Source organism: Dromiciops gliroides, chromosome 2, assembly GCF_019393635.1.
Source record: "Dromiciops gliroides isolate mDroGli1 chromosome 2, mDroGli1.pri, whole genome shotgun sequence".
NCBI classification, from domain to species: Eukaryota; Metazoa; Chordata; class Mammalia; order Microbiotheria; family Microbiotheriidae; genus Dromiciops; species Dromiciops gliroides.
In genome coordinates, this window is record NC_057862.1 from 372,760,984 (window position 1) to 372,773,172 (window position 12,189).

The 12,189-nt window shown below is 43.5% G+C and overlaps 1 protein-coding gene across 2 annotated transcripts in view; it reads right to left on the reverse strand.

Moving 5' to 3' along the window:
* Positions 1-12,189, reverse strand: part of TM9SF4 (transmembrane 9 superfamily member 4) — a 76,838-nt gene that overhangs the window by 20,627 nt on the left and 44,022 nt on the right. For both annotated transcript variants that reach the window (XM_043983744.1, XM_043983745.1), the window contains exons 4-10: positions 6,083-6,251; positions 5,827-5,956; positions 3,753-3,876; positions 2,438-2,556; positions 2,225-2,336; positions 1,265-1,335; positions 947-1,079 (exon numbers count right to left, since the gene is read on the reverse strand). In XM_043983744.1, the coding sequence (XP_043839679.1) occupies positions 947-1,079; positions 1,265-1,335; positions 2,225-2,336; positions 2,438-2,556; positions 3,753-3,876; positions 5,827-5,956; positions 6,083-6,251 (858 nt within the window). The remainder of the gene's footprint in view (positions 1-946; positions 1,080-1,264; positions 1,336-2,224; positions 2,337-2,437; positions 2,557-3,752; positions 3,877-5,826; positions 5,957-6,082; positions 6,252-12,189) is intronic.

Consider the following 12,189-nt stretch of genomic DNA (forward strand, 5'->3'; position numbering starts at 1 on the left):
TTGATATTTAAGCTGTAGGTAAAGGAGAGAAGAGAGATGGGGGCGGGGGGGGGGCCCCGAGGAGAGAGACAGAGAGAAAGGAATACTGGGACCCACAGGAAACACACAGCGGTTACTGGTTAGTAAAAGAAACATGTGGGACCATTGTGGACAGCTGCTTCAAAAATAGCACTTGCATGCTAGGGACCTAGAAGCCCAAGAAGTGGTGATCCCCTGGGCACCTGCTCTTACCTTTCTCTCTAAAATGCTCCTTAGATGGCTAAACAAGTTGTGGTATATGAATATAAGGGAATACTTATTGTGCCGTAAGAAATGAGCAGGCATATTTCAGAAAAACCTGGAAAGATTTACATGAACTGATATTGAGTAAAATGAGCAGAACCAAGAGAACATTGCATGCAGTAACAACATTTTTGTGATGATCAATTGTGATAGACTTAGCTCTTCTCAGCAATACAATGATCCAAGACAATGCCAAAAGACTCATGATGGAAAATGCTCTCCACATCCAGAAAAAGAACTATGGAGTCTGAATGCAGACTGAAGCATACTATTTTCACTTTTGTTGTTGTTTCTGTTTTGTTTCTTCTTTCTTGTGGCTTTTTCCTTTTGTTCTGATTCTTCTCTCACAACATTACTAATGTGGAAATATGTTTAATATGGTTGTACATATACACCCTATATCAGATTGCTTGATGGCTTCGGGAGGGGGAAGGGAAGGGAGGGAGAAAAATTTGGAACTCATAATCTTACAAAAATGAATGTTGAAAACTATCTTTACATGTAATTGGAAAAAAATGATATAAAATACTATTAAAAAAGAGTGAGAAAAAAGTCCTCCCTAGGCAAAAGAGAGTGACTAACTCATTGAATAAGATAGCCTGGCACAGAAATGGCATGAGCATCAGGACAACCATTATCCTTCCAGTCTCAAGATACTACTCACAGATGACAATCAGAATCATACAGAAGAGTTGAATTCCAGAGCCTAGCAGGGAGCTGAGAATCATGGGATACTGAGGGGGCCTGAAGACGTCCCCATGTACCAATTTCCAGCCAGATTCCTCCATGGTGTCTTCCTATATAAAAAATCCACAGAAGTAATACTGTAAGTCTATGTTACAGTGATTACCACCTAAGAAAGTTGCTTACTTCCTTAGCTTAAGCTCTGTCACTTCTGAACCCCTTCTCCCTTCCCTGCACCCTTCTCCCTTCCCTGATGCTAAGAGGTGCCCTCTCCCATTCCCCACCAAGGCCATCATACAATGTCGTCCTCCTTGTTATAGTTGGCAATGTCCTTTCGGAGAGTCCGGATGATGATCATACTGAGGATACCTGAAAGATGCACACACGTGGGCTCATCAGCTCCATTATGTGCTTCTCTTTCCACAGCCTGTCAGTGTTTCACTGAAGACTGATGGGGCTTCTTCTATTGGATGGACTATTAGCTATAGGGGATCAGGGACTCCCCCAGAGTTTGTTTTTGTTTTTTGTTTTTTTTTTCTGCAGGGCAATGAGGGTTAAGTGACTTGCCCAGGGTCACACAGCTAGTAAGTGTCAAGTATCTGAGGCCGGATTTGAACTCAGGTACTCCTGAATCCAGGGCCGGTGCTTTATCACTGCGCCATCTAGCTGCCCCTCCCCCAGAGTTTGAAGAGCCGTCAGAGGGGACACCCAGCCAATCCATACCTGAGCAAAGATCCTCTCTGACATCCTCAACAAGAAGTCACTCAGCTTTGGCTTGCAGAACTCTAGTAATGGGAAAACCCCCTATACCATCTGAGGCTGCCTAACCCCCTTTTGGCTAGCTCTAATTACTAGAAAGTTCATCTTTACATTAAAAATAAAATCTGCCTCTCTGCACCTTCTAGCGATTTGTGCTTGTTCTGCTCTCTGGGATCAAGCAGAACAAATCCAATTGCTCTTTTACATGACAACCTATCAAATACTGAAATTCAGACATGGAGAGATTTCCCATCTTAACGTTCAATGCAGACCACTCAGCTCTGTCCCTGGGACAGGGCACATGGTGACTCATTCTCCACTTGTGAGAAAAGGCTACGATAGATGTGACAGATAACGGAGGCACAGAATGATTTTACTCTTGTGGGCTGTTACTTTCACCCTCCAAAGGCCCCACATCCCAGGCAGTGCTCTTGTCCCACTTTGTAAATAAGGACAGGATTGACCTACAGATCTCCTCTACAATCAATCTCTCTCTCACCTGAGAGGAAGAAGACCACCACAACAGAGTTAATGATGGAAAACCAGTGGATCTGCACATCACTCATAGTCAGATAGGTATCCCAGCGGGAGGCCCATTTAATATCGCTCTCCTGGGAGGAGGAACAGAGAGCAGGGTCAAGGCCCCTTCTGGGGAAATCCTCAAAAGAAGACCATCCTCTTCCCTGCCCAAAGACCCCAGCTCCTGCCTCACCTCCCAGTGCACCGAGTAGGTGAAGAGTAGCTGGTTCTCCTTGGTGGGATCAATTTCTTGTGGGCCGGAGTTTGCAGCATCAGGCAGGGTACACGAGTTCTTCTCGTCCACCTTGAGGTCTGCAGAGGAGACACAAACTGTGGTCTGTCCCTGACAGCGTTTGCAAAAGCTCCAAGAGAAGCAGATCTGTTAGTTTCCTGCTGCTGAGACTCCCTCCCTACCCTTTACCCCACAAAACATGAACCTGGACTCTGAACAGCTTGGCCTGGTGAATTAGTACCCACCCTGTTGCTAAAGGTGAAGGCTAAGTTCACCATCTCCCCAGAGGGTTCCTCAGCTGGCAGAAGAGCAGGTCTGCTCATACATGAGACAGAAAACACCATGAGAGGCTGACTGAAGGAGTATGGAAGATGAGACTCTCACAACCGCAGCCTGACAACTTAGCTAAGCCCTCCCATGCACTCCCACTCACAGCACTAAACACTATCCTCCCTCACAGCCATCCTGAGAGGCAGTACTGCAATGATTAGTATCTCCCATCTTATGAATAAGGAAACTGAGACTCAGAGAGGAAATGACCTTCTAAGGTCTCACAGCTAGAGAGCATTTGGGCCTCCCAACTCCAAGTCAAAGGCTCCTTTCAGCACATGACTGTAGGAGGCGACAGGGTCCAAACGTGATATGCCTCCCAGAATGGAGGTGAAGGAAGGGGCCCCTGAAATGGAAGCTGATACAAATCAAAATAAAAGGGATAAGATTAGCTCCGTGCAACCAACCTGAGATTTTGAGTGTATTGCTAAGGAGAACCCGGCATCTCCCACAAGAGATAGCAATCTAAATAGAATTAACATCGATACCAAACTCTCTGTATTTTTGTAGCACTTTGCACACATCATCTCATCTGATCTTCATAAGAATGCTGTGAAGGAGCAAGGCGTGTTGTATTATCTACATTGTATGCCACAGACACTGAGGCTCAGAGGTGCTTGAGGTTCATAACTCAAAGCCCCGTGCTCCACTTTAACGCATTGTACATACGGTATCGCAGCCTGTTAGTGTGCCCTTCTCCCTCTCTAGGCACTGGCCCACCTCTGGTCCACTTAGAAGCTAACACGGGACAGCGGAAAGGGTGTTGGACTTGGGAGTCATTAGGCCTGGTTTCGGCTGTGGGTCCCTTTAGGCCAGGAGGCAAACTTCTAAGAAGCAGATCTTCTCTGACCAGAATCCAGCCTCTTACCCATCTCTGCAGCTAGAAGCACTCTGGCCTTGGGATCCCAGCCTAGTCCTTCCCCTCTGACCACAGCCCCCCACTCACCCTCCAGTTTGATGCTCTGGGGAATCACCTCAAAGCGGACGACACGGTAATTGTGCTCCTGATCTTCTTCTACATCCTCTCTGTGATAGTAAAGGATGAAGGAGAGATGATTATGTAGATAGATCTGAAACAGAAAGAAAAGGAAAAATAAATATACAATATCAACAGCTAGATGAATGGCAGCATGCAGGAGTGGTTAGAGTTGGGCTCAAAGCCAAGAGGACATGGGTTCAGGTCTTTCCTCATGTATGTAGGTGCTTGCTTTGTGACCTTGGGCAAATCACTTAATCTCTCAGGAGACTAGGTAGCTCTTTAAGACTATAAATTACATAGATGGTGCTGACCTGCATTGGTAGGGGAAGTTTCCCCATCTGGAAGTTCACTGTACCAAGGAAATCCCAGGTCTAGTCTCAAGACCTATCTATATCTTCCACTAACATCCTTCTCTCGCTCTTTTTTTTTTTAAGTGAGGCAACTGGGGTTAAGTGACTTGCCCAGGGTCACACAGCTAGTAAGTGTTAAGTGTCTGAGGCTGGATTTGAACTCAGGTACTCCTGATTCCAGGGCCGGTGCTCTATCCACTGCGCCACCTAGCTGCCCCTCATCCTTCTCTTGGGGAAGGCAGGAATGCCCTCGGGTTCTAGAGAGCAATGCACTGGGAGGAGCACAGTCACTGGAAGTCCTACCAAGTGGAAAAGGCAGCATGAACAGGCTCAGCAACACACTGTGTGTCTACCACTCCATGTACAGCTTAGCTATCTCAATTCAGGGAAGCTCATCACCTCCTGAAGACCACTCAAGGTTGTGATCTGCATCCTGAAAGAAATTCCCACCCAGAGGAAAGCACAGATCCTTGTACGGAGAGTCAACTGAGCCATGCCTACAAAATTATCACTTGGTGGGAAGACCAGTTAGAAGACAGAAACAAAAATCTCTTAATTGATCCTCCTGCCTCCAGGCCTCTCCATCTTCCAATCCACTCTGCCCAGCGACCTGTCCTAAAATGCCTCCTGGATCATGTCTCTCCCTTCCTCAAAAACCTGCAATTCCTTTTGGAAAAATTCTAAAGTCCTTTACCTGGCTTTTAGGGGCCTCTATAATGTTCCCCTGCCCATCTCTCCTACCTGAACTCCAGCTAGATGGATTTGCTTAGCCATGCCCAGATACAGAATCCTTCTCCCTCCCTCCCAGGAATTTCTTCTCTCTCATTACTGGACTCCTTCTCAACTTTCTAAGACCAGCCCAATCTGATTCCACAAGCTACGCCCCACCCCACTACAACCTATGCTCTCCCACCTCTTCAACCTGACTCATGCTTCCTTTTATGAGACAAATATGGTGCTCATACCAAAACTAGGAAGAGCCAAAACAGAGAAAGAAAATTATAGACCAATCAACTTGACTCATGCTACAGCCTCAGTGTCCTCTTTGACCTGTTTAATTCTGACCCCTTTTTAAAATTCCAAGGCAGATGTTGCTTCTTCCATTAAGTTTTGTGGGTCAGTAACCACATTTCCCTCTCTTTCTTCTGAACTCCTATACTACTGGCATTCAACTGGCCCTTTCACATTCTGACTTCTGAGCTTTCTCTTAATGTCTTGTCCCCCTTAGCTAGACCGAAAGGTCCCTGATGAATGACACAGTCTCGAAATTCTTTGTATCTCCTTAAACTCCTCTCACAGTGTCCTGCACATAATGAACTTTCATTGTCAAGACCAGTGATTGACTGGTCATAATAGTTCAATATTTAGGTTGGATGATTATGGTACAGGTGAGAGCTTTGGGTTGTAAGCCAGAAGACCTGCATTTGAGTCTTGACTTCACTATTTACTAGCTATGGGGAACCCAGGCAAATCACCTTCCCCTCTCTGGTACTCAGGTTCCTCTCCTACAAAACGGGAGCATTAGACGAGATGGTCCCTTCCAGCCCTGCCAGTCTATGTTTAAATGGTTCCTCACCAAATTTTCTGTGCTATGAATTTAGGCGTTAACATCATCTCTCCTAATCCCTACCTGGCATCCCATGAACATAAACTGTGGACAAGAGATTCCTGAGCACCTGGAACCTGTTTACCTTCGTGGACTCCAAGAAGCCTAGCCTGTAGCCATGTTCAAACTGCACTTCCTTCTCCTTCTTCTTGCCCTCATCATCCCGGTGTGAGTACAGCTCCAGCCGAGTAGCCACAGGCAAGTTATCTGCAATACTGAAATGGGAAATCCTTGGTCAGTCCCTCCAGGTCTGCCCCAACTGGAAAGCAGCCCTCTCTGGGGCATGGAGGAGGAAGAGAAGGAAAAGGAGAAGGAGGAGGAGGAAAAGGAGAGCCACTCACAGGTGGACATAATAATCCTCATTGATGCGTTCAGCCACAAGTTTGCTCTGCTCAACTGTTAGCACCACGGGCTTTCGGGACTCGTAACACAGAACCTCACATTTCTTCTCGCTGTTCATTAACACCTGGAAAGCGGTGTTGACAATCCGATCCCCTCTCAGCACCTCTCCTGCCACATGAAAGAGACACAGAGAGAAGCAGTCCATCACAGAGCACCTGCTCGATCTCAGCAGAGGCTCAGCTCTTCTCTATCCCTCAGGGACAAGGTGAATTTGTAACAACAGATAACATATAACATATAATGCTTTAAAGTGACATTATTTTGAGGTAGGCATGGACAAGCATTATTTCTATTTTACAGATGAAGAAACTGAGGCACAGAGAAAGTGATTTGCCAAAGTTACATAGCTGATATAAGACAGGTCCAGTACTCTATTCTTTCCTATTATTTGCTTAAGCAAGAGAAGGGAGGAAGATAGGGAGAAAGTGAAAGAGTTTAGCAAGACAAACAGCACTTTTTGAAACATGGAAAATTCACCAAAAACAAGAACAAGAATAACTGGAGGGGGCAGCTAGGTGGCGCAGTGGATAGAGCACTGGCCCTGGATTCAGGAGGACCTGAGTTCAAATCTGGCCTCAGACACTTAACACATACTTACTAGCTGTGTGACCCTGGGCAAGTCACTTAACCCCAATTGCCTCACAAAAAAAAAAAAGAATAACTGGAGTGCTTTGTCTCTTTTTGACACAAAGCAGTTCTATCCCTTGCTCATCACTTTTTTTTTCTGTTGTAATTGTGCTACATGAACAATAATAAACTATGAAGACTGAGTGTATAAGAATAGAATTTATTATACTAATTAAATAAAAATAATAAACAGAATTAATTTCAGTATGTTTAATGATGGTCATAATACAAAATGTGTTTCATAATGGAGAAGGTAACTCACAAGTGGACACATTAATCCTCCACAACCTGCTCAGCAGTCAATTGGTCCCATAACAATAACATGGTAAGCAGTCTACTGTTATTAGTATTACTTCTGTACACCCCAACCAAGCATTTCTTAAGTATCTAGGGAAATGGAAGCAGAGGACTAGGACAAAGTAAGAAGCTTCTCTGAGGTCTCTCACAAGATGCCTGGAGTCGTAAATCAGGAAGACTTACATGCAGGTTTTCCTACTTCTGTAGCAGAAGGGAATGAATTAATAGGAAACTCTGGAAATAAAAGCGGAAAGGAGAATTTGGGACCCTCAATTCTTTCTTTCCCTTGCCAATGGAAGTCAGGAAAAAAATCAACCAGGGGTAACTACTGCTCTATTTTCCCTTCTTCATAATTATTAGTTTCTTATCCTTAGCTTGAGGCTGAGGACAGCCTTTTTCATATCTTTTAGTCAATGTTGTTGGGTGCTGCCCTACCCTAAACACATCCAGCTGCTCCCAAGACCCCAATATTTGTCCTGTCTTAGATCCCAATACCTAGAAGTGGTACTGCTTGGTGGCCAAGGGCTCCAGAAACACCAGGTCATGGGTGCTCCCTGCCTGAGAATTAAAGAGGCCAGGGGGCTTGCGTCCCCCCACAGTTACAGAACCTGATTCTATTGTACTCAGATCCTTGACTCCTCCCCTTCTCCCAGCCAGAGGTAGGAAACAGGAGACAACAAATGCCCCTCTTTTCTCCCAAGTCAAACACATATACTACTTAAAATTACACCATTTAAAAAGATTCATTTGAGTTAACAAGTAAACAACCCCAGGAGATGCTAAAAGGGAGGCAATCCCCACCTTAGTGTGAATTAGTCTAATAACATTGTATTGCCAGCTGAAATGCACTGTGATTGGCCCACAGAATCTTAAGCATTAAAGAGTACTTTAGAATTTCCCTTGTCCAGCCTCAGCTAATATGGGAATTCTCTGCAAAAAAAAAAAAAAGAGAGAGAGAGAGAGAGAGAGAAACAATGCTTCTCTCTATGACAACAAAGTAGCAGACCAGGCTCTCTTGAGGCACTCCTTTCCAGGACACAGGGGCAACTCTTTAGTGATTTCTTCCATATGTTTTTTGTTTTGTTTTTGGGCAGGGCAATGAGAGTTAAGTGACTTGCCCAGGGTCACACAGCTAGTTAAGTGTCAAGTGTCTGAGGCTGGATTTGAACTCAGCTCCTCCTGAATCCAAGGCCAGTACTTTATCCACTGTGCCACCTAGCTGCACCCCCTTCCATATTTTTTTTTCTTCCCTTTTTTTTTTTAAAGTGAGGCAATTGGGGTTAAGTGACTTGCCCAGGGTCACACAGCTAGTGAGTGTATGTTAAGTGTCTGAGGCCAGATTTGAACTTGGGTCCTCCTGAATCCAGGGCCGGTGCTCTATCCACTGCACCACCTAGCTGCCCCTCCCCCATGGTTTTTTTTTTTTTTTTAGTGAGGCAATTGGGGTTAAGTGACTTGCCCAGGGTCACACAGCTAGGAAGTGTTAAGCGTCTGAGACCGGATTTGAACTCAGGTACTCCTGACTCTAGGGCCGGTGTTCTATCCACTGCGCCACCTAGCTGCCCCTCCTCCATATGTTTTAATCAATAGTTTATTATGACACATTCACTAGTTCCCAGTAAACAGCTTTCCCCCCATGTATATTTCTAGCAAAAATCCTCTTATAACTGATACCACATCTAACTTTGTACCCTTAAGAGTTGACTTGATTTCAACACTGGCCACAGTATTGGACTTGAAATCTGTTGCCTTTTAGTTTTAGTTTTTACTTACATCATTGCAATTATCATGGACACAGTTCTTATGGTCCTGCTTTCATCATTCTGCATCAAGTTTATATAAGCCCACATTTTTTTGAGTTCTCCAAATATTGTACTTATGGCACAACAATAGTCCATTATTTTCCTGTCACCATTTGTTCAGTCTTCTCAGAATCAACAAGAATCTACTTTGTTTCCAGTTTTTTGTTCCCATAAGAGTGCTGTTAGGAATACCATGACACACATAGGAATCATCAAGTTCTCTGGCGTATGACAGAGCAGCTAGGTGATGCCATAGTGCAGAATGCTGGGCCTGGAATCAGGAAGACATCTTCCTGGGTTCAAATCTGGCCTCAGACACCTTGTTTGCCTCAGTTTCCTCATCTGTCCAATGAACTGGAGAAGGAAATGGCAAACCAGTCCAGTATATTTGCCAAGAAAATCCTAAATGGGGTCAGGAAGAATTGGATACTACTGAAATGACACAACAAGAATAACAACAGGAGCAGCTAGGTGGCGCAGTAGAGCACCGGCCCTGGATTCAGGAGGACCCGAGTTCAAATCTGGCCTCAGATACTTGACACACACTTACTAGCTGTGTGACCCTGGGCAAGTCACTTAGCCCCAATTGCCTCACCAAAACTAAAACCAAAACCAAAACCAAATCAAAACAAAAAAAGAATAACAACAGTGAGACTGATAGATCAAAGGGTAACTTTTCTCACAATTTCAAACTGTTAATAGGAACAACTGGATCAATTCACAAATACATTAGCAGTGAATTAGCAAGTTTATTCAACATTACTTTTTATCTTTTATCATCCATCTTTCACTGTCTTATGGGAAACTTCAGGGTTATTTTAATTTGTATTTCTCTTATTGTTAATGATTTTTGACATTTTAAAATGTGGTTGTTGGTAGTGGGTATTTCTTCTCTTGAAAAGTGTTTATTTATAAGCTTTGAACACATACAGCTACTCAGGAATGAACTCTTAACTCTTAGAGATTTCTGTCAATTCCACATAGATTTTGGATGTCTGACATTTATAAAAGATGTTGGATGAAAAAAATATATTTTCTTCTTGTTGTTACACTTTTCCCAAAAGCTTTTTAATTAATATCCTTGAAATGGTCCATTTTGACTTTTATAATTTTACCAATCCTTAGTCTGGTTATGCATTTTTCGCTTGACCATAATTGTGAAAGACAAGACCTTTTGTCCTACTCTATTTTTTCTTCAGGCATCCCTCTTGATGTTTAAATTATTTATTCATTTGGAATTTATCATGGGATTAGTCCAAATATGTCTTCCTCTAACTTCTACCCAATGGCTCTTATTCTGTTTCTTGGAGCAACACAGAATATGACTAATCCCTATTCCACACAGCAATCCTTCAAATATTTGCAGACTACTATCATGTCCTCCTTAGTTCTCTCTTCTACAGTTCCTTCACTCATTCCTCTTATGGCACAGTTTATAGTGTCCTAGCTCCCCTTCTTGGGAAATCTCCCCTTTGTCTAGGTGCCTCTTAAAATGTAGCCCAGGAGTGAATGCAATGCTTCAGACCTCTCTCTGTATGGATATCATGCCACATTACTGGACCCCTGCAGTTAGCCAAAATGCCAGATTTTTTTTTTACATGAACTGGCGTTGTCATATCTAATTTATTTTCTACTTTTTAAGCCCTTGTACTGAACTTAATAACATTTATCCCTGTTAAATTTCATCTTATTAGGTTTGTTTCACCAATCTAACTTGGGAGTCTTTTCTGAATCACAATTCTGTCATCAAAACTAGCTTTGTTTTACCTGCCAACTCATAATCACCAATTTTATGTCTTCATGCAAATTACAGATAAAACATTAAACCCCAAAGGGTCCCAGACAGAATCTTTTAGCTGTTATTCAAGACCTCCTTCCAAGTTCAATTCAACTCAACAAATATCTATTAGATGCTTACTATGGAGAAGGTATTGTTTCCAGAATGGGGGAATACATAGAAAAAAATGAGAGAGGCAGCAACTTTTTTTTTTTTTTTAGTGAGGCAATTGGGGTTAAGTGACTTGCCCAGGGTCACACAGCTAGTAAGTGTTAAGTGTCTGAGGCCAGATTTGAACTCAGGTCCTCCTGACTCCAGGGCTGGTACTCTATCCACTGCGCCACCTAGCTGCCCCGAGGCAGCAACTTTTTAGTCTGATGACAATATGTCACTTAACTTCTTTAAGCCTCAGTTTTCTCATCTGTAAAATGAGGGTCATAATACCTGTAAGGACCTACCTCACAGAGTTGTTGTAAGGCTCAAATGAGATAACATGTACAAAACATTCTGCAAACCATAAAATATTATATGCCATTTATTATCATTAAAAAGATTAAGATTATATCTTACATAATCACTATCCTCAAGGAGCTTGAACTCTAATGGGAGGTGGGGAGTGGTGCAAAAGGAAGAGATAACAAGTACTCCTCTGATGAAGGCAGAGTGTCATTGCATCAAAAGAGAGCCAGGGAAATATCTGAACAAAGCATCTTCTCCTGGAAGTGTGGGTGCTATTTGTGGAGGGGAGAGAGTGAGAGAGGAGAGCTCTGGGCAGGAGATCATATATGAGTGGAGCCTCAAGGGAAGTGAAGGAGTAGGTATTCCAAGTATGGTTATGGAATGAGCAAAGAATGAGGTAAGAGGGGCCCTTGACAAAGATGGGAGAGGGAAGGACAAGAATGAAGGATAGAGAGTAGTTCAGGCTGACTGGTACACAAAACAGATGGCTAGATAGGTAGGCTGGAGCCTAACTTTTCTCACAATTCCAAAATATTAAAGGGAACAGTTCACCAATATGTCAGTAGTGAATTAGTGTGCTTGTCCAGTGGAGTGACATGGTCACTTTATTTAGCAGGTAATGGGGAGAAACTAAAAGTTTTTTAAAAGTGACATAATCATGACAGTGCCTTATGAAGATTACTTAGGCAGGAGACATTGGAGAGAAGAGAGAACAGGTAAGTTTTTTTTTTTTTTATAAGTGAGGCAATTGGGGTTAAGTGACTTGCCCAGGGTCACACAGCTAGTAAGTGTTAAGTGTCAGAGGCCGGATTTGAACTCAGGTCCTCCTGACTCCAGGGCCGGTGCTCTATCCACTGCACCACCTAGCTGCCCCTGAGAACAGGTAAGTTTTTGAAACAGTCCAGGCAAGAAGAAACGAGTCCCTGAATTAGAGTAGTTATTGGGGGAAGAAGGAGAAGGAGGCGCTGGATGAGATATTGTAGAGGTAGAAGTATGGTCAAGGTAGGACTTGGGGAAATGATTAGCTAAATGAGATGGAGACATATGGAAGAGTCCAGGTCACTAGCCTAGATGAACTGTGAGA